This window comes from Gouania willdenowi, unplaced genomic scaffold (assembly GCF_900634775.1).
Source record: "Gouania willdenowi unplaced genomic scaffold, fGouWil2.1 scaffold_3_arrow_ctg1, whole genome shotgun sequence".
NCBI classification, from domain to species: Eukaryota; Metazoa; Chordata; class Actinopteri; order Blenniiformes; family Gobiesocidae; genus Gouania; species Gouania willdenowi.
Genome location: NW_021145162.1, coordinates 901,010 through 928,077, shown reverse-complemented (window position 1 = coordinate 928,077; position 27,068 = coordinate 901,010). Strand labels below are relative to the sequence as shown.

Here is a 27,068-nt window from a genome sequence, read left to right as displayed (position 1 = left end):
CGCTACTGCCTTACATAATCCCTTAGTTAACTCCGCCCCGTTTTGTCCGTCAGCTGCTCAGAGACGTCATGTCACCGGTAAGAGTTTCCGTGTGTGTGTGTGTGAGAGAATGTGTGAATGTTTGTGCAGCAGGTGAACCTAGAACAGTCAAGTGTTCACCCCTGGCTGACTCTAGCAACAGCTGGAGAAGAAGGAGATTAGTTAAATGCATGATGTGAGGAGAAATATGGAGGGAGAAAGAGAATGTGTGTGACGTGTTTGTGTGTGTGTGTGTGTGTGTGTGCTGCTGCCCGGTTAGTGACGGCGCTGCTCCGTCACACAGTAGTTTTAGAATATTGTTGATTGTTTTTTTTATTTACTGTAAATTTAAGTATCACAGATTTGTTGTACATTTGGGCAGCAGTGACTCAGTCCATAGGGACATGGGTTGGGAACCGCAGGGTCGCCGGCTCAAGTCCTGGTGTAGACCAAAAAACAATAGTTGTTCTGGTAGCTGGAGAGGTACCAGGGCACTTCTTGAGCACTGCCGAGGTGCACTTGAGCAAGGCATCAAACCCCAAAACTGCTCCCTTCATTGTAAAGCAACTTTGAGTACCCACAAAAGTGCTATATACAATTGATGTATAATAATTGTTGTTTGTGTGGCTTGGAATCATTTTTATTTTGGAGCGTGTTTATTTTTAGTTGTTCTTTGCTCGTTCTGTTTTAAATCATTTTTATTTATTTGAAAATATTTTCTGTGAGGTTTTGAAACTGTCGTCTCTGTGCTCATTTCAAACGTCTCAAAGTGTTCCAAAGGCATAAATAATGAGGTGGACGTGAAGAGGAACAGAGGGTTAGATTAGATTAGATTAGATTAGATTAGATTAGTGCTGATTGTGACTGGCCGTGCTGAGGTTAATGACGACGGATCGTCATCCTAACACAGCGTGAGCAGCACATCAGTCACTCAGGGAAAATTAATAAATATTAACAAAATAGATAAAACATGGATAACTTTTATCACAGGGGGAGGGGCAACAAACGTGTGACTGTATCTGATCTAAGGGTCACAGGATCAACATCCATGTTAGCATTAGAATAATGACCAATCAGAGCATTAACAGGAAACTGTGTTTTTTGTTTTTATTTAGTTCGTTTTTCTCTTATTTTTGTAGTCATCTTGGTCCTCATTTATTAACTGTTTGTTTGTTCAGATATGAGCATACGACGTGCGTTCGACTACATTCATGCAATCTCTGGCATTAATCAGTTGTGATGTGATTGTCAGTAGTATTTTATTTCATTTGGAGTGAAGCTGTATGACCTACCAGTAAAAAGTTCAAATTTCATGATGTCACATAAAAAACAAAAAAAAATTACTTTTTCACCTACAATTTGCCTACAAATTAAGATACAGTGTTCAGACTGGTACCATTGAACAACATTTCCATTCAATGTGTGACCTTGAACTTTGCTCAAGGTCATATTTAAGGTCAAGGTCAGTCTTCTGTATTATTACTTTCAATTAATTAGTAAAAAGAACAAACGTGTCAACACATAAAGATTGTCATTATTGCCAATTTTTTCGAATTGCCAATTACGTATTCACTATGGGCTCTATCATTGCATGTGTGTAAGTCCAAAAAGCCGTACAGTGGTGCTGTTTCTGGCTGTATCCTATTCTCCTCCTGTACTTAAGTCAGTCACTGCACGCCTTCATCCCAGTTACGCACTGTGGGTGGAGCCTCCCTGAAATGTGGGTGTTCCCATTCAAATCTGGCTTTACGCGCCTTCTCCGGTGTGCGTAAGTCCTTTTCCTCTTGTGTTCTTCTAACCCTGGAATAAGTGCAGCGCCCCCATAAGGTGAAACATTATATTACACTTGAAATATGAACTTAGTTACATTTGAAGCCACACAGACTCGTGCGTCGTGCAGCAGCAGCTGTGATCACTCAGCTGCTGCTGTGTGATTAATTAAAACTGTGACAGACACAGACTTCTGTCCACGTTGGTCACAGTGATTCAACTATTTTCATACTATGTCCAACGTAAAGTCACAGTTTGATCCACTACAGAGTGAAACATGCTGTCATATGCAGATGAGGATGGAACACAAACTGTTCCCACACATATTTTAATGAGGCTCAGCTCAGGTCACTTTAAACTATTTATATTTAAAACTGTGTATTATGGAAGTTAATAGTTGTGTTTCACTGTAAACATCCCTCTGTATTAAGGCAGGACGCTCTGTGGACGCGTTATTACATCATATCTACATTATCTAACTTTGTCACGCTTTACAGTGATGATGATGATGATCAAGGAGTGAGATTTTAACTGTGACTGCAATAATTTGATCTATAATCTGATCATATCAACCTGTTACATTGTTTATCAATGAAGGCTTTTCAAATTAAAAGTTAACTTTATCATTTTCACAGATTTCAATGACATTTACAAGCGTAGGGAAAACTCCATGTTCCGTAATTTCTAGACAGCCCAAAAAATGACATCACCACCTCCTTTCCTTCAGCCCTCCTTCATTCACACATTACGTGTGGTGGGCGTGTCAAGAACCTAGACCAGAGAATACGCGTAGGAGAGAAGCGCGTAACAAAGCGCTTAAGTCCAGAGAGGAGAATAGAGCACCTTATGAATACAGGTCTTGCCTAGTTTTATTGTGTTATTTATTCAATGATGGCTTGTTCAAAGCAAGGCAGCAATACTTTTCTGAAATTATTGCCAAAAATGTCAACAACTCTCGCACGTTGTTTTCTGTAATTGAAAAGCTCACAACCCCCCCAGATCAGATAGCCCCTGAATTACTGTCAGCTGGAAAATGCAATGAATTTTCTGTATATTTCAATGAAAAAATACAATCAATAAGGTTAAACATCAGAACAAACCAGCAAAATCACAAAAAGCTTGAACAGCTTCAACCACTGAGGGAGGAGTCAACTACAATGTTAGAGTTTATTACAGTGAACCCAAAAACAATAGAGGAAACTGTTCAGCAGCTGAATCCATCAACGTGTTGCCTTAACACAAAACTTCTTTAAAACTGTTTTTAAAGTCATTTATCACTGATTAGTATCAGATAATTAACTGCTCATTCCAATCAGGCACCGTACCAAAATCCCTGAAAGTAGCTGCTGTGAAACCTCTGTTAAAAAGAGAACACTGGATGCCTCTATACTGGCTAACTATAGACCAATCAGAACCTTCCATTCATGGCCAAGATCATTGAGAAGATGGTCTTCAACCAACTGAGTCAATTCTTAACATTCAACAAAATATTTGATAAATTTCAGTCAGGTTTTGGTTCTCATCACATCACAGAAACTGATCTGATCAAAGTGATCAATGACATAAGGTTGAACACTGATTCAGGAAAAGTATCTGTTCTCATTCTATTGGATCTAAGTCTGCATTTGACACTGTAGATCATACAATTTTGTTGCACAGATTGTAAACATGGGTTGGACTAAATGTTAAAGTAATGGTTTAAGTTCTACTTGGAGGATCAAAGTTATTTTGTAAACATTGTAAACTTTGAATCTGACAGATTACCAATGTCCTGTGGGGTTCCTCAGGGATCTGTTCTTGGACCTCTTCTGTTTAGCCTTTATATGCTTCCTTTAGGACACATTTTACACAACTGTAAGGTTGATTATCAGAGCTACGCAGATGACACACAACTATATCTATCACTGAACCCAGATGACTATGGTCCCATTGAGGTGTTGTGTGACTGCTTAGAAAAAATAAACTGATGGATGAGTGAAAACTTCCTTCAACTAAACCATGACAAGATGGAGGTGATTGTCTTTGGTAACAATGAAAAGAGGACTGCTGTCAGCAAGTATCTGAGTCTGGATCTTTAGAAGATAAAGACCAAGTCAAAAACCTTGGTGTTCTGATTGACTCAGATCTGACATTCAGCATCAGATCAAATCTATCACAAAAACATCTTCTACCACCTAAAGAACATCTCCAGAGTGAAAGGTTTAATGACTCAGAAAGATCAGGAGAAACTGGTCCATGCTTTTATCTCCAGCAGACTGGACTATTGTAATGGTCTTCATCAAACATCTACAGCTGGTTCAGAACGCTGCAGCTCAGGTCTGAACCAGAACAAAGAGGTCAGAACACATTACACTGGCTCCCAGTCAGCCTCAGAGGAGACTGTAAAGTTCTGCTGCTGGTTATAAATGTGTGAATGGGTTTGGTCCAGAATACATCAGTGACATGTTAGTCAGGTATGAACCCAGCAGGTCTCTCAGATCTATGGACACAGGTCAGATAGTGGAGCCCAGAGCTCACAGTAACCATGGTGATGCTGTGTTTAGTTGTTATGCTGCAAAGAAGTGGAACAAACTGCAGCAGAGCTGAAGTCAGCATCACATGTGAACATTTTTAAATCAAAGCTAAAGGAACTTTTTTTCTCTACTGCATATGATTGAGAGAGATTTATGGTCATGTTGATGATGTCATGTGTTTGTTGATGATTTTAAATGTTCTTATTGATTTTAAACAATTGAATGTTTTATCATGTAAAGCACATTGAGTTGCCTTGAGTATGAAATGCGCTTTACCATCAAATTTGCCTTGCCTATTGCTTCCAACATGAGGACAACTGAGGCCAATAAACGACATATAACTATGTCATAGGATCTCTGCCCTGATATGATCGGTTTGATCGCTGTGCAGCGCACACTGGGGGGGAAGAGAGAGCCTGACTCATATACTTTTTCTTGACCAAAATGTTATGAAGTGTCTCCATCAGAAAGCAGCGATTAACGCGTTTAGGCTGTGGATGAGTAACATTCCATTTAAACCATCATTATGCATTGGTTAAGTTAATTATTGATCATTTAATTCAGATTGCAGCCTTAGTGTGTTCTAACACAAAAACGTTGTTCACTTCCTCCGTTATTCTCTTCCACTGAGTGCCTAAATGAACTCCTTTAAATCCAGTTTTCACACTACAGAAAAGAACATCCTTGTTTTTCTTCACCTCAGGTGTGAGGATGGTGATTTTCAGCTCAGAAACATTCATTTATTTGCCAGTGTTTATTTGACCTCAATGGGTGGAGCTTCAGAACCAGGAATATTTTAAGGTCTAACATGTTATCAACACCTGATCATTGGGGTTTTCACGCAAGGTTGGTAAATCTTCTACTATTTATTTTTACTTTGGAATCACTTTGTATATTTCATTGTTATTTTGTGCATTTTTCTTTTATTTTGTGTGTTTTTGGAGTTATTTTGTAATTCTTTTTTTCATTTTTTGTTGTCTTTTTTTGGTTTTTGAGTCATTTTTGTTATTACGTAAATGTTCTATTATTTGTCTTTATTTCAGAGTCGTTTTGCATTTTGTGTGTTTTTGTTTTGTATGATTTTTAAAAAAATCAATTCGGTGTATTCATTTATTTCAGTCAGGATCCCATTAGTCAAGCTGTGTTATTTAGCATACAGTTTAGATTTGGCGGTAAGGCTCTGTTCTGGGACCTCTCTGCCATTCTAGCAGCTGTGTGGGAAGGCCGAAGCGAAGGGAGCTCCGCTTCTCTTTTCCATGAGCTACATGGATAGGCATAAGCAGAGGGAGCGGTCAACAGGACCTCCTGGAACAGAAGCACAGACATTGGATGCCAACAGAAGACATGCACTGTTTAATTAGACAGAAGAGGAGGAGCTGGGGTGGGAAAGATACGAGGTGTTTGCAGACAAAGCGTGTCGAAGTAGGCATGTTGCCGTCACAGCAGACTAACTCTAACCAGTGGGAAACCTGGAACATGATCAGCTGGAAGAAGGATGATGTCAGCTGTTAACAGCTACTAACTTGGTAGACCAGCCTGAACTAATGCAATGCTCAATTGTTTGTTTGAGTCATTTTGTGTAGATTTTTGTAGTCATTTTGTGGGTTAACTTTGGGGGCTGCATAGTTTTAGTTGGATGGCACCATGTGGCCCTTGTCTGTCCCTCAAAGCTTCACCAACAGAGAGACTTTGATTCACTCACTATCACGAATGTCACGTTTAGACTCAGGAGGAAGAAGAGATGATGAATGAATGAATGAATGAATGAATGAATGAATGAATGAAGGAAGGAAGGAAGACGATGTGAGTCCGTTTGTGAGCTCCTGACCAGCAGTGTTAGTGTCCCAGTCCTGTGTATGATGGGTTTTAACTATTTTCCTACTTACTTTGTACAATTGGATTTTAACTGGTTTTCTACTTCCTGTTTGTGGATTTCTAACTGGTTTCCTGCTTCCTGTGTACAGTTGGTTTTTAATTGGTTTCCTGCTTTCTGTGTACAGTTGGTTTTTAACTGGTTTCCTCATTCCTGTGTATGATGGGTTTCTAACTGGTTTCCTGCTTCCTGCATATGATGGGTTTCTAACTGGTTTCCTGCTTCCTGTTAATGGGTTTCTAATTGGTTTCTTGCATCCTGTGTTCGATGGGTTTTTAATTGGTTTCCTACTTCCTGTGTATAATTGGTTTTTAACTAGTTTCCTGCTTCCTGTTTATGGGTTTCTAACTGTTTTCCTGCTTCTTGTGTACAGTTGGTTTTAAACTGGTTTCCTGCTTCCTGCGTTGTGTCTAAATGGACAGGCACCAGCGTATCTCAAGGAGCTTGTAGTGCCATACAATCCCCCCAGAACACTACGCTCTCAAAATGCTGGACTACTCGTTGTTCCATTTGTCTCTAAAAGTCGTATAGGAGGAAGAGCTTTCAGTTATCAGGCCCCACTTCTCTGGAACCATCTACCAACCACGGTTCGGGGGGCAGACACCCTCTCTACCTTTAAGGTTAGGCTCAAAACATTCCTCTTTGGTAAAGCTTTTAGTTAGGAACCAGCTCATAGCTCATAATTAAGATGCAATAGGCATAGACTGCCGGGGGGGGGGGGGGGTCTGGCATGCTCGGTTGGAGAGAGGTTGGAGAGGGCGTTAAGAGAGAGGTCATTTAGGTTAGAGAGGGAGCGGAGAGGGTCCCATTCCTCTCTCTACCACTCCCTCTATGTCTGCTTCTTCCCTTGTGTGTTTGCTCCTGTTCTCCTTCTGGCTTTTGTCTTGCAGGTCCGTGGGATCCTCAGTGTGGAGTTACAGAGTCTCAACAACTCTGTCTCCACCCTTTCCTCTGCACACACCCAACACAGCATAACGTGGATGGCTGTTCATCATAGGAATGGGATCCACACAAGGTTCCTACTGCTTAACAGAAGGTTTTCCTTGCCGCCATGATGAATTCATGTTGGGTGTGAGATACATATGTATGTGTATATACGTATATATGCATATGTGTGTATCCATAAAATGAAGAGTCCTTCCTTAAGACTGCTCTACTGTAAAGTGCCTTGAGATACCATTGGTTATGATTTGGCGCTATACAAATAAAGATTGATTGATTGATTGATGTTTTATTCTGACAGCAGCAGGAACACACATTCAATCTTTTCCATAAACATGCCCCTACACAAATCAAATGACACAAACATGTGTTACAATACATCTGAAGCATTTTAGAACAAGTTTAATTCAGCCAGCTAATTTGGAAACATAAGTAATAAAGAGATTTTTTTTCCAGAGAGCAAAGCTGCTTACCTCTCACACGGAGATCGTTAACAAAAGGGAAGAGTGCTTCATTAAAAATTTAATATGGGTATACACACATAAATTAAGGTTCCACATACTGATTTGGAGGCCCAATTTGTCAGGTATGAACTAATAAAATAAAATAAACTTAAGATGACAGATTTTGTGTAATTATAACAAAATATTTGACTTGCATACATAGTTGACCCTGTTACCCTCACCCCCTAGAATTATACAAAGATCTAGGTAGTAACACAATCCACATATACAGTACATACAGGCCAATAGGAAAACAACCAAATGACATGAAACAGCAATGTCAGCCTCCTATTAAAAGGATAAGAGAACAAGAAGAACATGAAGAACAGGATGGTCACCTGGCTGAACCCCTAGATTGGGCCCAAGTTGTGCCATTAACTCAATCAAGCGGCACACTGGTTTAATGACTCTGCCAAACCATGATGATTTGGCCATCTGCATCAGTTGTTTGAGGCGGAGTGGTGGGCAGTGGTTGCAAGGCTTCCTCCAGCCGAAGGAAGTTGACCTGAAGCAGCAGGTTACAGTGAACAACACGTTCGTTTCCCTCTGGATCTCTGATCCGGTAGATATGTAGAGCAGGTTTGGAGGCCACCACAGTATGTACAACAAGCTGCCATTTGTCAGAGAGCTTACATTTCCCCTTGACGCCTTTATTTGCCAGAAGCACCTGATCACCAAGAGACAGGGGCTGACCTTTGACTTGTTTGTTGTACTGGTCACACTGATGTCTCTGCTCAGCTGTGCAGTTCTTCTGAGCCAGTGCCATAGCACTGTGCAGGCCTTCCAAAAGTGACTTTACATAGGCATCATAGTCACACACAGTCACATCACGGAGCACGTTCTTGAAGAGGAGGTCAGAGAAGGGCACAAAGCTGGTGGTCTCATGAACAGTGCAATTGTATACAAAGGTCATGGTTTTGATCATTTGCGGCCACTTCTGTTTGGAGCGAAGGGGTAGAGATCTCAACATGTTGCCCAAGGTGCGGTTGAACCTCTCTGCGTCACTATTCCCCATAGGATGGTAAGGTGAGGTGTGGGACTTGTCAACTCCTGACAACTTCAAGAGCTCAGCAATCAGCTCATTCTCAAAGCTTGCTCCCTGGTCTGAATGGAGGCGCTGAGGGAAGCCGTACATGCAGAAGAAGTTGTCCCACAGCTTTTTGGCCACCCCTAGTGTGATCAGTGATCACAAGAACATCCACAGACATGTTGGGATTGTTCTCAGCTGACCAAAAGTCAATACACACAAGCTCAAGAGGGGTAGAGGTTTTAATGCTCTCCAGTGGGGCTCTTGCGAACGGCTCGGAAGTCTTGCTGAGAATACATCTATGACAGTGCTTCACATCATCACACACATCCTTCTCCATGTTATCCCAGAAGAAATGCTGGCAGACCAGAGAAAGTATACGGGGCTGACTTTGATGACCAGCGTGGTCGTGAACACCTGACAATGCATCTATCTTCAGAGTCTCAGGCACCACAAACTGAAACCTCTTCTGTTTGGTTGAGGGATCCTTTGTGACCCGATAGAGGATTCCATTCAGAAGTGTTAATTTATCCCATTGCTTGAGGACTCGCAGAATTGTCTTGCTCTCATTGCAGCATTCACATCTGCAAGGTCTGTGTTTCCTGTCAACATAATGAGCAACCCTTGAGATGACTGGGTCCCACTGCTGGTGTAACTGAAAATCAGCGAAAGACAGGTAGGCATCACATCCTGGCCAGGAGGTTCCAAGGCGGTGAGGTGGTCAGCCATGGAGGCTGCACGCTTCCCGGTAGCTGAGTCCCACTCGTCCAAGGAGGAGAGAAGAGAAGAGACATCATCTTCAGACAATAGGTCTCTGATAGCAGCAGAGTGAGAGGGACCCCCCAGAAACTGTTGCTGCCACATAAGTTCGAAGACATCCTGCACACATCCATCACTGATGTCGCATAACTGGTCCAGCAGCTCAGAGTAAGGTTTGCACAGCAGCCGCTGCCACAACTGGGTCTCTGCTGAGGGCATCTGCCACCACATTTAGCCTGCCAGCAATGTGTTTGAGCTCAAAGGAATATGGGACCAGCTCAGAGACCCACCGCTGCTTACGCGCATCAATTTTTGGTTTGGTCAAGATGTATGTGAGAGGGTTGAACCAGACAGTGAAATGGTGAGCCTTTAGCCAGTGGCTAAATTTATCACAAACCACCCACTTCAGAGTCAAGAATTCCAGCCTGTGGGCAGAATAGTTGTTTGACTGCGGCTGAGCGTTTTGCTTTCAAAGGCGATGGGTCTTGCCTTCACCTCACCGGCAGGCACTTGAGACAGTACAGCACCCAGACCATCAAGCGAATAATCAGTGGAGAGAATGAAGGGCTTATCAAAGTCTGAGTGTGCCAACACCACACTGTTGGGGAGTGTGCTTTTCAGGTGGGATTCCAATCCTGAGAAATCAGTTTAGTCTCCGACTAAAGGAACCTTTAGTCCTCCTTTTCTGTCCTGCAATCAAGTTGTAGAGTGGCTTTGCTATGAAAGAACAGCCGGGAATGAAATGCTGACAATAGAGCACTATCCCAAGGAAATATTTTGTCCTCCGTATACCCATCATCATTCATGAGGTCTTCCTTCATGAAAGCTGAGATGGTCTTCACTTTCTCCTCCTCGACCGAAACACCTCTACCCTCCACCACATGACCAAGAAACCTCACAGACTTTGGCAGGAAGTAGCACTTCTTCTGCACCAGCTTCAGGTTGTTGGCTCTGAGACACGAGAAGACGGCCCCCAGCCGTTTCAGGACTTCCTCCTCAGACAGAGTAAAGATGAGTAGGTCATCCAGATAACAGAGGAGGCTGGAGAAGTTCAAGTCACCGAAAACACTAATAAGCATCCGCAGGAATGATGCAGGACTGTTGCAAAGGCCCTGGGGAACTCTGTTGTACTCGTACAGGCCCAAGGGTGTCGTGAAGGCCATGTACCGCCTGTTGGACTCATGGAGGGGGATGCTGTAGAACCTTGCTGTGAGATCCATGGTGCTGAAAAAAAACGTTACCACCAAGGGCAGCAAGACAGTCGGCTTGAAGAGGTAACGGGTGGGCATCCTTGGTGTACTTGGTATTAAGCCAGTGAAAGATCCTCAATTCTCCTGATTTCTTCCAGAGCATATTTGCTGACTGACTTACTGATGATACCTTTCAACTCCATCTCAGACAGCACTTCTTTCAGTTTGTGATAGTGTGCTGGTGGGACACGGCAATAGGGCAGCCTGAAGGGGCGATCATCGGTTAGGTGGATTCCTTTGGACAAACTCATTCGCCTCCCAACAGTCCAGCTTGTATTTGGAGAAGATATCTTGGTAAGTTAACACAAGTTCAGCTTACCGCTGTTTCCATTCATCAGACACTTCACAGCCTTCAAGGTTGATGTCTGCCAATCCACAGTCCTTAAGCCGTTGAAATGAGGTAGAAGTGGCATCTGAGTTGGGAAACTTTCAGTTTGTGGTCTACTCACTCCCTGGAAGAGTGGGCGGTCCTCCACCGCCACACAAGGAAGCACATCTGCCACTTTAGCATTGCAACGCATTGTCACTGGTCTCAGTGTTGCCCATTCGGCGCGTCTCTGGCCGTCTGCTGGTCGTGGACCTTGGCTCCTCTGCTGGGGTCTCAGGTGGGGGGCTCTCTGGGGCCTCCCCTTGGGGCGTTGGGTGCTTGGGGGTGGGAGGGTGGGGGGGATGCTGGCGGGGGGCCTTGGGGTTGGGGTCGGTGGTGGGATGCGTTGGGTGCTCGGCTGCATGGGGCTTACTCGGATGTGTGTGTGGGGGGCGGTGGCTGCCTCTCGGGCATGGGGCTCCCTGGCTCCCATTCTTTCTGCTGGCCTGGCTGCATCTGCGGGCCCGGGGCAGTTCCTGGGTTTGCGGTAGCGGTTTTTGCACAGATGCTGGTCTACGATGCACTGGCACGCCTTGGAATGTGGGATAGAATTCATACTGGGCTTAATTTTAGACACGTTTATCCCAAGTACTGTACCTGCTTTAGGTACTACCACTCACTCCTTCCCCCTGTCCACAGCCACCAACTTTATAGCTAAGCTTCACACTTGTCACTATACTGGCTTGATTACACAACATTATAAGCACAATATGTTCTACAACTTCACATCTCACCGTCACTGGAAAATAATCTATTTTTCCCCACCCTTTTTATTTCCTACCTTGAGTCTCTCCTCCCTGCTCCCTTTCCCCTCTCCCTCCCTCTCCACCTAGGTGTAACACTGCTCTCCCTTTTTATATCCTTCCTATAATAAAATATTTCTTACCCTTCCTTAGGGAGGGCTGGTGATAGTCACAATTAAGCAATAAAATAAATCAATTTATTTTATTGCAATAACAAAACATGCATTGCTGTCTCATAATGATTGCACTTCTTGTAGTGTCAACCTTTGACAGCATGTGCTGACAAGATTAAAAAGAAAAAAGAAAAAGAGGGCTCTGACCATAGGCTGATAAACCCATGTGTTGGGAGTGGGCTGCTTTTCATCCCATGTTTCTCATGTGAGCATCCAGACGCTAATGAACCTCAGCTGCAGTCCACTGCTCAGGTGCCTTTAGTTGGAATCCCATGGCAAGTCTGGGATCAGGACAATGATTGATGAACATCAACACCACCTCAGCATTGGGGTCCACCACAGATTTACCTCGCCTCCGGAGACACTCATCTGCAGCATCGATGGACTTGTTAAAATGATAGTTCAATAGTCTAAAGCACTCTCACCAGCATGAGGAATGGTGCTATAGAAGTCCTTCATAGGCAAGTTAGAGAATGACAGCTGACTGAAGTTACCTTTCAGTTTGTTGAACACAGCTGTGGGCAGGTCGGCTGCACTCAGTTCAGGGCGGCTGCGGAGCGGACACCTTCACCACATCCCGAGCTTTGCCTGTTAATCTTGACATTATCAGGTCAAACATTTCAGCATCAGTGTCACATTTCACCCTATTCAGGTAACAACTCATCATGTCCTCCCATTCATGGACAGAGAACATGTCAGCATGGTCACCCCTGAAGTAAGGTGGATGTTTGGTATCCGACTGCACAACAACCTTCAACTGTGATGCTCCAGCATCGCTGGATGACTGATCTGTAGTGGGAGACTGAGGCTGTACTGTACAAGGCTGGTGCATAGTGTTAAGGCTGGCAGCAATGTTTTCTCCAATCTGTTTATCCAAATCTGCGATCATGTCTCTGAAATCATCAACAGATATGACTTGTGTGGGCTTGGGGTCTGACCGGCTAATTGGCGTGGAACTGGCAGTGGTATAACTGTCTGATCAGCTGTGTATTTGGGAACACTGGGGGACATCATCCAATCTCTACCAGCAACCTGTCAGCCCCTACCCCCCCCAAATGTGACATTATACAAATGTTCATCCATCTTTTCAAAACTAAAAAAAAATATAACACCACAAAAAGGTATATAGAGCAGTATACGTGCAATATTAGTAAAGAAAAAAATGCAATAATCACTTATTTAAGGCACACAGTCACAGTTCAAAGGTTCCACATACTGACTTGGAGGCCCAACTTGTCAGGTATGAACTAATAAAATAAAATAAACTTAAGATGACACATTTTGTGTAATTATAACTAAATATTTTACATGCATACATAATTGATTCTGTTACAGGTGTACGATGGGTTTTTAACTAGTTTCCTACTTCCTATGTACGGTGGCTTTCTCACTGGTTTCCTGCTTCCTGTTTTCCCAGTGGTGTTCCACGGTTTCCATCTGAAGATCAAACGTGAGCTGAGCAGTCCGTGTTCAGAGCTGACCTCCACCTGTATCCACGAGCGCCAATTCAAACTGCAGCATGGAGAGAAGTGTGTGTACAGCCTTAGGTGAGACACACACACACACACACACACGCACACGCACACACACGCATGTGTTGGTTTCATAAAGTTTTTTGGGTTTGGGTCAATTGGTAATTAATTACAATTATGGGGTGATTATCATTATAACCGTGATTGGAAAAACAGGTTGCTGTTTGAAATTGAATTGTAATTACATTCAAATAATTGACTATAAAAACGGTCAATTACAATTTATTCTAATGCAAATCTGGGAACCATGTCAGTTCTATGTCTGACACATGCATAGTTAATAATTAATAAAACATGTTAATATCAAGTTTACCTTTAACTTCTCTTCAAGATCATCTTACTATTTAATAAATAATATATAAATCTATAGGTATAGTGAGAGAAAAAAGGCTCAGATGCCCACATTGTAAATATTAATACCAATATATTTATTGATTAGGAAGCCTAACAAGGTAATCAATAGATAAAAAACTAATTTGATGATTAATAATATTTATTAGTGTATTTTACAGCTGATTTAGGACATGGGACAAACTGACCCGTTAGCATTAGAGATGCTAACAAAAAGCTAACACAACAAGCCCCTGGGCCTAGGAACCGCATATGTAAGCATACGCGGTTCCTAACTCACTCACTCACTCACTCACTCACTCACTCACTCACTCACTCACTCACTCACACTAACTAAGTAACTAACTAACTAACTAACTAACTAACTAACTAACTAAGTAACTAACTAACTAACTAACTAACTAACTAACTAACTAACTAACTAGCCAGCCAGCCATGAATCATGTTGGCATCACATTAGCCTCAGGTTAGCACCATTTTAGCATTACGTTAGCCTCAGGTTAGTGTCATGTTAGCATTACCTTAGCCTCAGGTTAGCATCATGTTAGCATTACGTTAGCCTCAGGTTAGCATCATGTTAGCGGCACGTTAGCATCATGGTTGCATCAAAATAATACATTAAATTATTTCTCTTTATATTAATTTGAGAAACTTTTTTAGAACCTTTTTGTTGGTTTTTATAAATGTTTTTTTATTTTAATGTATTCATTTTAATCTTTCTCTCTTTTCTTTGGCCTCATAAACAACCTTTAATACATCTGTGAACGTCTCTAATGATGGTTTTTACATTTAAACACAGGAACATAAATAACCTGTAAATTATGAACCTTGTTTGTGTAATAATCAAAGTGAAATTGCTGATCTTTGCTTCCTTTCCTGTGGCGTTAAATGACTTCATGACACAATGTGACAAACCGTGTGTTGATGATCAGACTTTATTTACTTTACTTTTATATGTTCTAATCTACACCTTTAGGCTCTAAAGGTGCTTTATTGAGCGTCTGATGAAGGACGGACACTTCCTGTGTGTAACCACAGCTTCATTTGAATCTGTTTCTATTTGTTTCTGTTTGAGGTTTGCAAATTTAACCACACGCTTTGTTTCCATACGACCTTCACCTCAGAGGTCGGTCAAACCAAACGCTTCCTCTGATTCGTGTGTCCATATCAAAACAAGCTTAAAAAACAACAAAAAGGAAATCCACACAATGACTAATAAACACGTACAACAACAAAAATACATTACAAGAGTAACATGATGCAAAAGCACACGATAGCTAAACAAGAATACCAGGTCATGTAATTAGAATATCATGAAAAAGTTGATTTATTTCAGTAATTTCATTCAAAAAGTGAAACTTGTATATTATATTCATTCATTACACACAGACAGATATATTTCAAATGTTTATTTATTATAATGTTGATGATTATAACTGACAACTAATGAAAATCCCAAATTCAGTATCTCAGAAAATTAGAATATTACTCAGACTGATACAAAACAAATATTTGTAGAAATGTTGTCCAACTGAAAAGTATGAAGATGAAAAGTATGAAGATGAAAAGTATGAAGATGAAAAGATTATTAAGATTAAATCGGGCTTTCGCCTTTAATTGGCCATGTAATGTTAGTACATTATTGGAATTTGTCTTCTGCACTTAACCCATCCCTGAGGAGCAGTCGGCAGCCATTTTGCGGCGCCTGGGGAGCAGTTCGGGGTTAAGGGACTTGCTCAACATCCCACAGTGATGGCCCCGGTGAGGCTTGAACCGGCAACCCTCCGATTACAAGCCCAGCGTCCTTAACCACTAGGCCACCACTCCCCTTAACCACTAGGCCACCACTCCCCTTTTTTTTTTTTTTTTTTTTTTTTTTTTTTTTTTTTTTTTTTTTTTTTTTTTTTTTTTTAAAAAAAGTATGATCATGTACTCAATACTTAGTTGGTTTTGTCTGAATTCCTGCAGCAATGGGCGTGGCATGGAGTGGATCAGTCTGTGGTACTGCTCAGGTGTTATGAGAGCCCAGGTTGTTCTGATAGTGACTGTGACGTGGTTCTGATTAAATAAATGATGGCATAGCCAGGATATACATTTTTAGTGCTTTTATTCCATTAAGTGAACAACAATAACAAACAAAAAAACTCCAGGATGAAGAGGAGCACTAGACAAATAAACAGAAAAAGAGAATAAATATTTACAATAGATACAACTGCACATGCAACAAAATAACAGAGGCCTTCTGGCTTACCTTCATTGCACCCAGACAGGACATACACTGACAGGGAGAGCAGAGACTGGCTCCCTTCTATAGCCCTTGGCTCCTCCCCCTTGTCCATTAAAACCCATAATCAGGGTTTTCTACCTAAAAACCCATTCATTTCCACCCTAACATCTATGTAAAAATCGGGCCATTTATTATTAATTCAACCCCGTTATATCTGCCAACATGACATTAATTAAATTAGTTTTGTCACAAAAACTGCTATTTGCGCTGACGTCACCGATGACGTCAGACGCCGATGTCTCGGATAAAACCCGGAAGTGTGCGCGGTGCTTGGTTTGAATAGATGGATGGTGAAATGGGAGATCGTACGTTGTCTAAACTTTATGGACTACTAAACTATGGCTATGGATGATTTTCACGGTGGCCTTGAGTGCACCCAAGACTACTGTGATGGATGGAGAAACCGAGCGGAAAACGGAGCGAATGAACAGGTAAGTAACTATGGAGTGTGTGTATGTGTGGATGTGGTTAGAGAGAGAGACTGCTGCCTGCCTCTTACTATGCTTTGCCGTAACGTACGCTTAGGGACGGGTTTGCACCGTCAGTGACCTTCAGCTCTTCTGCATTGTTGGGTCTGGTGTCTCACATCTTCCTCTTCACAATACCTCATAGATGTTCTATGGGGTGAAGGTCAGGCCAGTTTGATGACCAATCAAGAACAGGGATACCATGGTCCTTAAACCAGGTACTGGTAGCTTTAGCACTGTGTGCAGGTGTTAGGTCCTGTTGGAAAATGAAATGTGTATCTCCATAAAGTTGGTCAGCAGCATGAAGCATGAAGTGCTCTAAAACTTCCTGGTAGACGTCTACGTTGACCTTGGACCTAAGGAAACACAGTGGACCAACACCAGCACATGACATGGCACCCCAAACCACCACTGACTGTGGAAACTTTACACTCCACCTCAAGCAACGTGGATTCTGTTCCTCTCCTCTCTTCCTCCAGACTCTGGGACCTTGATCTCCAAAGAACATGCTAAATGTCCTTTGATCAGAGAACATCACTTTGGACCACTCAGCAGCAGTCCAGTGCTTTTTGTCTTTAGCCCAGACGAGACGCTTCTGACGCTGTCTCTAGTTCAGTGTTTTGACACCAGGAATGCTACAGCTGAAACCATGTCTTACATACGTCTGTACGTGGTGGTTCTTGAAGCTCTGACTCCAGCTACAGTCACTCTTTGTGAATCTCCTCCACATGTTTGAATGGGTTTAGTTTCACAATCCTCTCCAGGGGGCGTGGCTATCACTATTGTTTGTAGACTTTTTTCTACCACATCTTTTCCTTCCCTTCACCTCTCTATAATGTGTTTGGACTCTGTGAACATCCAGCCTCTTTAGCCATGACCTTTGTGTCTGGTCCTCCTTGTTCAAGGTGTCAATGAACGTCTTTTGGAAAACTGTCAGGTCAGCAGTTTTCTCCATGATTGTGTAGACCTACAGAACTAGACTGGAGAACATCTAAAGGCCTTTGTAGAACACCAGGTGTCTTCAATATTAAACCTCTCCATAATATTCTAATTTTCTAAGATACTAAATTTGGGGTTTTCACGAGTTGTCAGTTATAATTATTAACATTAAGAAATAAACACTTGAAATATGTGTCTGTGTGAAATGAATGTAGACATTATATAAGTTTCACTTTTTTAATGGAATTACTGAAATAAATCAACTTTTTCATGATATTCTAATTATATGACCATCACCTGTACACTAGATGACAACAAAAACACACAAAGCCTTTGTGACATGCACCACTGACAGCCCGAGGCCCACATTGTTGTCTGGCTCCCAAAGTAAATACACAAAATCACAGAACAATACACAAAATGACAAAGTAAACATAAATCATAGAAAATTTACAAATAACAAAAATGCACACAAAAATGACTCCAAAAACACACAAATTCAAAGAAAAATACACAAAAAAATTCCAATAACACACTAACTAGGGTTGGGCACCAAGAACTGTTTCCTAACGTCCAGTTCCAGAACCGTTACGAAGATGTTTGCATTTCGATTATTTTTTTTCGATTCCTAAATGCCCGCACTAGTTTGTTTCCATGGCTTGCTCTGTTTGTTTACACGGGGTTTGTGTAAGATATAAGATGCGTTCAGAACTTGACTGGTGTGTGTGTGTGTGTGTGTGTGTGGCTACAGTTTCAGTTTGGACCACGGAGCTGAAGGAGATATGAACTAATCACCAGTAAATAAATCCCAGTAAAACAACACCAGTAATAAATATGATCTCCCTGGTAAAGACAGAAGCTCTAACAACTGGTAAAATGATAAACTGGTGATATTACAGTCTGTACAGTACGGGGACACATTTACTCTGCCTCTGGTGAAACCTGTTCTGTTTACCATGTTTACTGAGGTCTGTGTGTGTTTAATAAGTCTGTGTAAAAGTCTGCATGTTTATTCCTCTGTCCATCCACTCTTTTCATTATATTCATGTCTTTTAAAGCTTTTATTAAATAGTCTAGACTAGAGTCTGGGCCGCCGCCATCTTAGATTATGTCATCACCAGCGCGTCATCAAGTCCAGTAAGTGCAGAACGACTAAAATTAACTTAATCTTTCTCAATAAGAACCATTGATTGATTAGTCACATGACTGTTCCAGGGTTTGTTTTATTTAGTTTCACATCTACCTGTAGATCTATGTTTTTTACACTGATGACAACTTGTTTGTAGTTTTATTTCAGAAAGTTTCACTTTTACAGTTACAGTTGGAAACCTTTGCAATTGAATATCCTAGTTATGTTGTGAATTAATAAAAATGAACTGTGTAAAGGCTTTTTCATATGAAAACATTATCCTATGAAATCTGTGACCTGTTGACCTGCACAACTCAAAGAATCAGAATCGTTTAGAACAGGAATCAAAATTGAGAATCAGAATCGTTAAAATCCAAACAATGCCGAACCCTACCGCTAACACGCTAACATTGCTAACACATTAACACGTAAACATGGTAACACACTATCACGCTAACATGCTAACACAATAATATGCTAACATACTAATACAATAACACTAACATACTAACACGCTAACATGGTAACACACTAACACGCTAACACACTAACACGCTAACACACTAATACACTAACACAACGACAGGCTAACATGCTAACACTAACAACTTAACACACTAACATGCTAACACACTAATACACAAACACGCTAACACACTAACATGCTAACACATTAACATATTAGCATGCTATCACATAAACATGCTAACACATTAACACATTAGCATGCTAACACGTTAAAAATGCTAAAACGCTAACATACTACACACTAACATGCTAACACAATAATATGCTAACATACTAATACAATAACACTAACATACGAACACGCTAACATGGTAACACACTAACACGCTAACACACTAACACGCTAACACACTAATACACTAACACAACGACAGGCTAACATGCTAACACTAACAACTTAACACACTAACATGCTAACACACTAATACACAAACACGCTAACACACTAACATGCTAACACACTAATACACAAACACGCTAACACACTAACATGCTAACACATTAACATATTAGCATGCTATCACATAAACATGCTAAAACGCTAACATACTAACACACTAACATGCTAACACAATAACATGTTAACTTGCTAACACACTAACATGCAAACACATTAACATGCAAGCACACTAACACATGAACATGCTAACACATTAACATGTTAACATGCTAACACACTAATATGCTAACATGCCAACACGCTAATACAGTAAAACCCTAACATGCTAACAGATTAACATTTTAACATGCTAACACACTGACACACTAACATGCTAACACATTAATGAGCTAACATGCTAACACACTAACACACTAACATACTAACATGCTAACGCATTAACACATTAACATGCTAATTGGCTAACACACTAACATGCTAACGCATTAACACGTTAACATGCTAGCACTAACTCTAACCCAGGAAGGCCCTGGTGTTATGAGGATAATGGTGACCCTGTGAATGTGTGCCCCCCCCCTCTTCCTCAGTGCCTATGAGCAGAAGCAGCCCACAGGAATGAAGCCCTCCAGCCCAGTGACGCCCCCCTGCAGCACCCCCGTGTCCCCCCTCCACCATGGCTCCCCCAAAGCAGAGAGAGTCTTTACCCACATGCCTGACACCACCTATGCCATGGACCACAGGTAGCCCCGCCTCCAGGAACAGATCTATTCTATATACGTCTATGATAAAAGACAGCAACAGATCTATTCTTTATGGGTCTGTAACTAAGGACGTAAACAGATCTATTGTTTTTACATCTATAATAAAGAACATGAACAGATCTGTTGTTTAAACGTCTATAACTCCCTCCTCAGGTTTCGTCGTCAGCTGTCTGAGCCCCTCCACTCGTTCCCATCGCCCCCCTCCTTAGTGCGTGATGGACGTCCTCTCTACCATAGACAAATGTCTGAACCTAGCATCCCGTTCCCTCCTCACAGCTTCAAACAGGAATTCCCTGACCCGCTGTTTGAACACCCGGCCATGATGGGAGCGCCGCTTCCTCACGCCTATCCCTCTGCCATGATGATCAAACAGGAGCCACGAGACTACACCTATGACTCAGGTCAGTAGTTACTGACCAATAGTAACTCTGTGAGCGCTGCTGTTTATCAGCATGAAGCATCAAAAAACACCATGTACAATATCAACCATCATTCACTAATGTAAGATTTACTGAGTAACACCAGTATAAACCAATATAAACCAGTATAAAACCAGTATAAACCATAGTATAAACCAATATAAACCAATATAAACCAGTATAAACCAGTACATACCAGTATAAACCATAGTATAAACCAATATAAACCAGTATAAACCAGTAAAAACCAGTACAAACCAGTATGAACCATAGTATAAACAAGTACAAACCATAGTATAAAACAGTATAAACCAGTACATACCAGGACAAGCCAGTATAAACCAATATAAACCAGAATACAGTAAACCAATAATTGTCTTTATTTATATATTTTTTTTAAATTGAAAAAAAAAAATGTTTATTGGTCTTGACTCTGTCTCGGCTCCCGAAAGTCTGGTCTCTGTGCATTCTGGTCTCAGGCAAGTCTTGGTCTCGATAGTGTGGTCTTGAACACAACACTAACTCACACTAAGGTACTACTCACACTAAGGTACTACTCACACTAACGTACTACTCACACTAACGTACTACTCACACTAACGTACTACTCACACTAACGTACTACTCACACTAAGGTACTACTCACACTAACGTACTACTCACACTAACTTACTACTCATACGAACGTACTACTCACACTAACGTACGACTCAAACTAATGTACTACTCACACTAAAGTACTACTCACACTAACGTACTACTCATCCTAACGCACTACTCAAACTAACGTACTACTCAAACTAACGTACTACTCATACTAACGTACTACTCATCCTAACGTACTACTCAAACTAACGTACTACTCACACTAACGTACTACTCACACTAACGTACTACTCAAACTAACGTACTACTCAAACTAACGTACTACTCACACTTACGTACTACTCATACTAACGTACTACTCATCCTAACGTGCTACTCATCCTAACGTGCTACTCACACTAACATACTTCTCACACTAACGTACTACTCACACTAACGTACTACTCATCCTAACGTGCTACTCACACTAACATACTTCTCACACTAACGTACTACTCATACTAACGTACTACTCAAACTAACGTACTACTCATACTAACGTACTACTCATCCTAACGTACTACTCAAACTAACGTACTACTCACACTAACGTACTACTCAAACTAACGTACTACTCAAACTAACGTACTACTCACACTAACGTACTACTCAAACTAACGTACTACTCACACTAACGTACTACTCATCCTAACGTGCTACTCATCCTAACGTGCTACTCACACTAACATACTTCTCACACTAACGTACTACTCACACTAACGTACGACTCAAATAACGTACTACTCATCCTGACGTGCTATTCAAACTAACGTGCTATTAAGACTAGCGTACTACTCACACTAATGTACTACTCACACTAACGTACTACTCACACTGACGTGCTATTCAAACTAACGTACTACTCACACTAACGTGCTACTCATCCTAACGCACTACTCATCCTAACGTGCTATTCAAACTAACGTACTACTCACACTAACGTACTACTCACACTAACATACTGCTCATCCTAATGTGCTATTCAATCTAACGTCATACTCACACTAACGTACTACTCACACTAACATGCTATTCAAACTAACGTACTACTCACACTAACGTACTACTCATCCTAACGCACTACTCATCCTAACGTGCTATTCAAACTAACGTACTACTCACACTAACGTACTACTCACACTAACGTACTACTCAAACTAACATACTACTCAAACTAACATACTACTCAAACTAACGTGTTATTCAAACTAACGTACTATCACACTAAGTACTACTACAAACTAACGTACTACTCACACTAACGTACAACTCATCCTAAACGCAACAACTCAAACTAACGTACTACTCACACTAACGTGCTATTAAAACTAACGTACTACTCACACTAACGTACTACTCATACTAACGTACTACTCACACTAACGTACTACTCACACTAACGTACTACTCATACTAATGCACTACTCATCCTAACGTGCTCTTAAAACTAGCATACTACTCACACTAACGTACTACTCACACTAACATACTACTCACACTAACGTGCTATTCAAACAAACATACTACTCACACTAACATCCTACTCATCCTAACGCACTACTCAAATTAACGTGCTATTAAACTAACGTACTACTCACACTAACATACTTCTTACACTAACGCACTACTCATTCTAACGTACTACTCATACTAACGTACTACTCACAGTAACGCACTACTCTCACACACGTACTACTCACACTAACGTACAACTCATACTAACGTACTACTCATACTAACATACTATTCACACTAACATACTTCTTACACTAACGTACTACTCATTCTAACGTACTACTCATACTAACGTACTACTCACAGTAACGCACTACTCTCACACGCGTACTACTCACACTAACGTACAACTCAAACTAACGTACTACTTATACTAACGTACTACTCATCCTAACGCACTACTCAAACTAACGTGCTATTAAAACTAACGTACTACTCACACTAACGTACTACTCATACTAACGTACTACTCATACTAATGTACTACTCATCCTAACGTGCTCTTAAAACTAGCATACTACTCACACTAACGTACTACTCACAGTAAACGTGCTATTCAACTGACGTACTACTCCACACTAACGTACTACTCACACTAACATACTACTCATTCTAACGTACTACTCATACTAACGTACTACTCACAGTAACGCACTACTCTCACACGCGTACTACTCACACTAACGTACTACTTATACTAACGTACCACTCATCCTAACGCACTACTCAAACTAACGTGCTTTTCAAACTAACGTACTACTCACACTAACGTGCTACTCATCCTAACGTGCTAATAAAACTAGCGTACTACTCACACTAACATACTTCGTACACAACGTACTACTCATTCTAACGTACTACTCATACTAACGTACTACTCACAGTAAAGCACTACTCTCACAAACGTACTACTCACACTAACGTACAACTCATACTAACGTACTACTCATACTAAACATACTATTCATACTAACATACTTCTTACACTAACGTACTACTCATTCTAACGTACTACTCATACTAACGTACTACTCACAAGTAACGCACTACTCTCACACGCGTACTACTCACACTAACGTACAACTCAAACTAACGTACTACTTATACTAACGTACTACTCATCCTAACGCACTACTCACCACTAACGTGCTACTCATCCTAACGTGCTAATAAAACTAGCGTACTACTCCACACTAACGTACTAACTCACACTACGTACTACTCACACTAACGTGCTATTCAAACTAACGTACCTACTCACACTAACGTGCTATTCACACTAACGTACTACTCACACTAACGTACTACTCACATAACATACTACTCAAACTAACATACTACTCAAACTAACGTGCTATTCAAATTAACGTTCTACTCACACTAACGTGCTTTTCAAACTAACGTACTACTCACACTAACGTACTACTCACACTAACGTACTACTCACAATAACGTACTACTCATCCTAACGCACAACTCAAACTAACATACTACTCACACTAACATACTACTCAAACTAACGTGCTATTCAAACAAACGTACTACTCACACTAACGTGCTACTCATCCTAACGTACTACTCATCCTAACATGCTACTCAAACTAACGTACTACTCACATAACGTACTACTCAAACTAACTACTACTCAAACTAACGTACTACTCACAGTAACGTACTACTCACTAACGTACTACTCACACTAATACTACTATCAACATACGTACTACTCAAACTAACATTACTACTCACACTAACGTACTAACTCAAACTAACGACTACTCACACTAACGTACAACTCAACTAACGCACTACTCACACGAACGTACTACTCAAACTAACATACTACTCAAACTAACATGGCTATTCAAACTAACGTACGACTCACACTAACGTGCTATTCACACTATTGTACTACTCACTCACTAACGTAATACTCACACGAAACGTACTACTCACACTAACGTACTACTCAAACTACACATACTTACTCCAAACTAACATACTACTCAAACTAACGTGCTATTCAAACTAACGTACTACTCACACTAACGTGCTATTCAAACTAACGTACTACTCACCACTAACGTACTACGCACCACTAACGTACTACTCACACTAACGTACTACTCAAACTACATACTACTCAAACTACGTACTACTCACAGAAACGTACTACTCACACTAACATACTACTACCAAACTAACATGCTATTCAAACTAACGTACTACTCACACTAACGTGCTATTCAAACTAACCGTACTACGCACACTAACGTACTACTCAACTAAAGTACTACTCACACTAACGTACTACTCAAACTAACATACGACTCAAACTAACATGCTATTCAAACTAACGTACTACTCACACTAACGTGCTATTCAAACTAACGTAACTACGCACACTAACGTACTACTCAAACTAACATATACTCAAACTAACATACTACTCAAACTAACGTACTACTCACAAACGTACTACTCACACTAACATACTACTCAAACTAACATGCTAGTCAAACTAACGTTAACTCACACTAAGTGCTATTCAAACTAACGTACTACGCCACACTAACGTACTACTCAAACTAACGTGCTATTCAAACTAACGTACTCACACTAACGTGCTATTTTCAAACTAACGTACTACTCACACTAACGTACTACGCACACTAACGTACTCCACACTAACGTACTACTCAAACTAACATACTACTCAAACTAACGTACTACTCACAGAAACGTACTACTCACACTAACGTACTACTCAAACTAACATGCTATTTAAACAAACGTACTACTCACACTAACGTACTACTCAAACTAACGTACTACTCACAGTAACGTACTACTCAAACTAACGTACTACTCAAACTAACAGACTACTCACACTACGTACTACTCAAACTATCGTACTACTCACACTAACGTACTACTCACACTAACGTACTACTCACACTAATTACTACTCAAACTAACGTACTACTCACACTAACGTACTACTCAAACTAACGTACTACTCAAACTAACGTACTACTCAAACTAACGTACTACTCACAGAAACGTACTACTCACACTAACGTACTACTCAAACTAACATGCTATTTAAACTAACGCACTACTCACACTAACGTACTACTCAAACTGAAGTACTACTCACACTAACGTACTACTCAAACTAACATACTACTCAAACTAACATGCTATTCAAACTAACGTACTACTCACACTAACGTGCTATTCAAACTAACGTACTACGCACACTAATGTACTACTCACACTATTGTACTACTCACTCTAACGTAATACTCACACTAACGTACTACTCACACTAACGTACTACTCAAACTAACATACTACTCAAACTAAACATACTACTCAACTAACGTGCTATTCAAACTAACGTACTACTCACACTAACTTGCTATTCAAACTAACGTACTACTCCACACTAAGTAGTACGCACACTAACGTATACTCACACTAACGTACTACTCAAACTAACGTACTACTCAAACTAACGTACTACTCACAGAAACGTACTACTCACACTAACGTACTACTCAAACTAACATGCTATTTAAACAAACGTACTACTCACACTAACGTACTACTCAAACTAACATACTACTCAAACTAACGTACTACTCACAGTAACGTACTACTCAAACTAACGTAATACTCAAACTAACAGACTACTCACACTAACGTACTACTCAAACTAACGTACTACTCACACTAACGTACTACTCACACTAACGTACTACTCACACTAACGTACTACTCAACTAACGTACTACTCACACTAACGTACTACTCACAGTAACGTACTACTCAAACTAACGTACTACTCAAACTAACGTACTACTCACACTAACGTACTACTCACACTAACGTACTACTCACACTAACGTACTACTCACACTATCGTACTACTCACACTAACGTACTACTCAAACTAACGTACTACTCACACTAACGTACTACTCAAACTAACATGCTATTTAAACAAACGTACTACTCACACTAACGTACTACTCAAACTAACATACTACTCAAACTAACGTACTACTCACAGTAACGTACTACTCAAACTAACGTACTACTCAAACTAACATACTACTCACACTAACGTACTACTCAAACTAACGTACTAC

General features: G+C 40.7%; 1 protein-coding gene across 1 annotated transcript in view; it reads left to right on the top strand.

Annotated features, from left to right (window-relative positions):
* Positions 1-27,068, top strand: part of etv1 (ETS variant transcription factor 1) — a 62,539-nt gene that overhangs the window by 19,978 nt on the left and 15,493 nt on the right. The window contains 3 exon segments of the mRNA XM_028442147.1: positions 13,356-13,485; positions 20,159-20,311; positions 20,486-20,733. Coding sequence (XP_028297948.1) covers positions 13,356-13,485; positions 20,159-20,311; positions 20,486-20,733 — 531 coding nt within the window.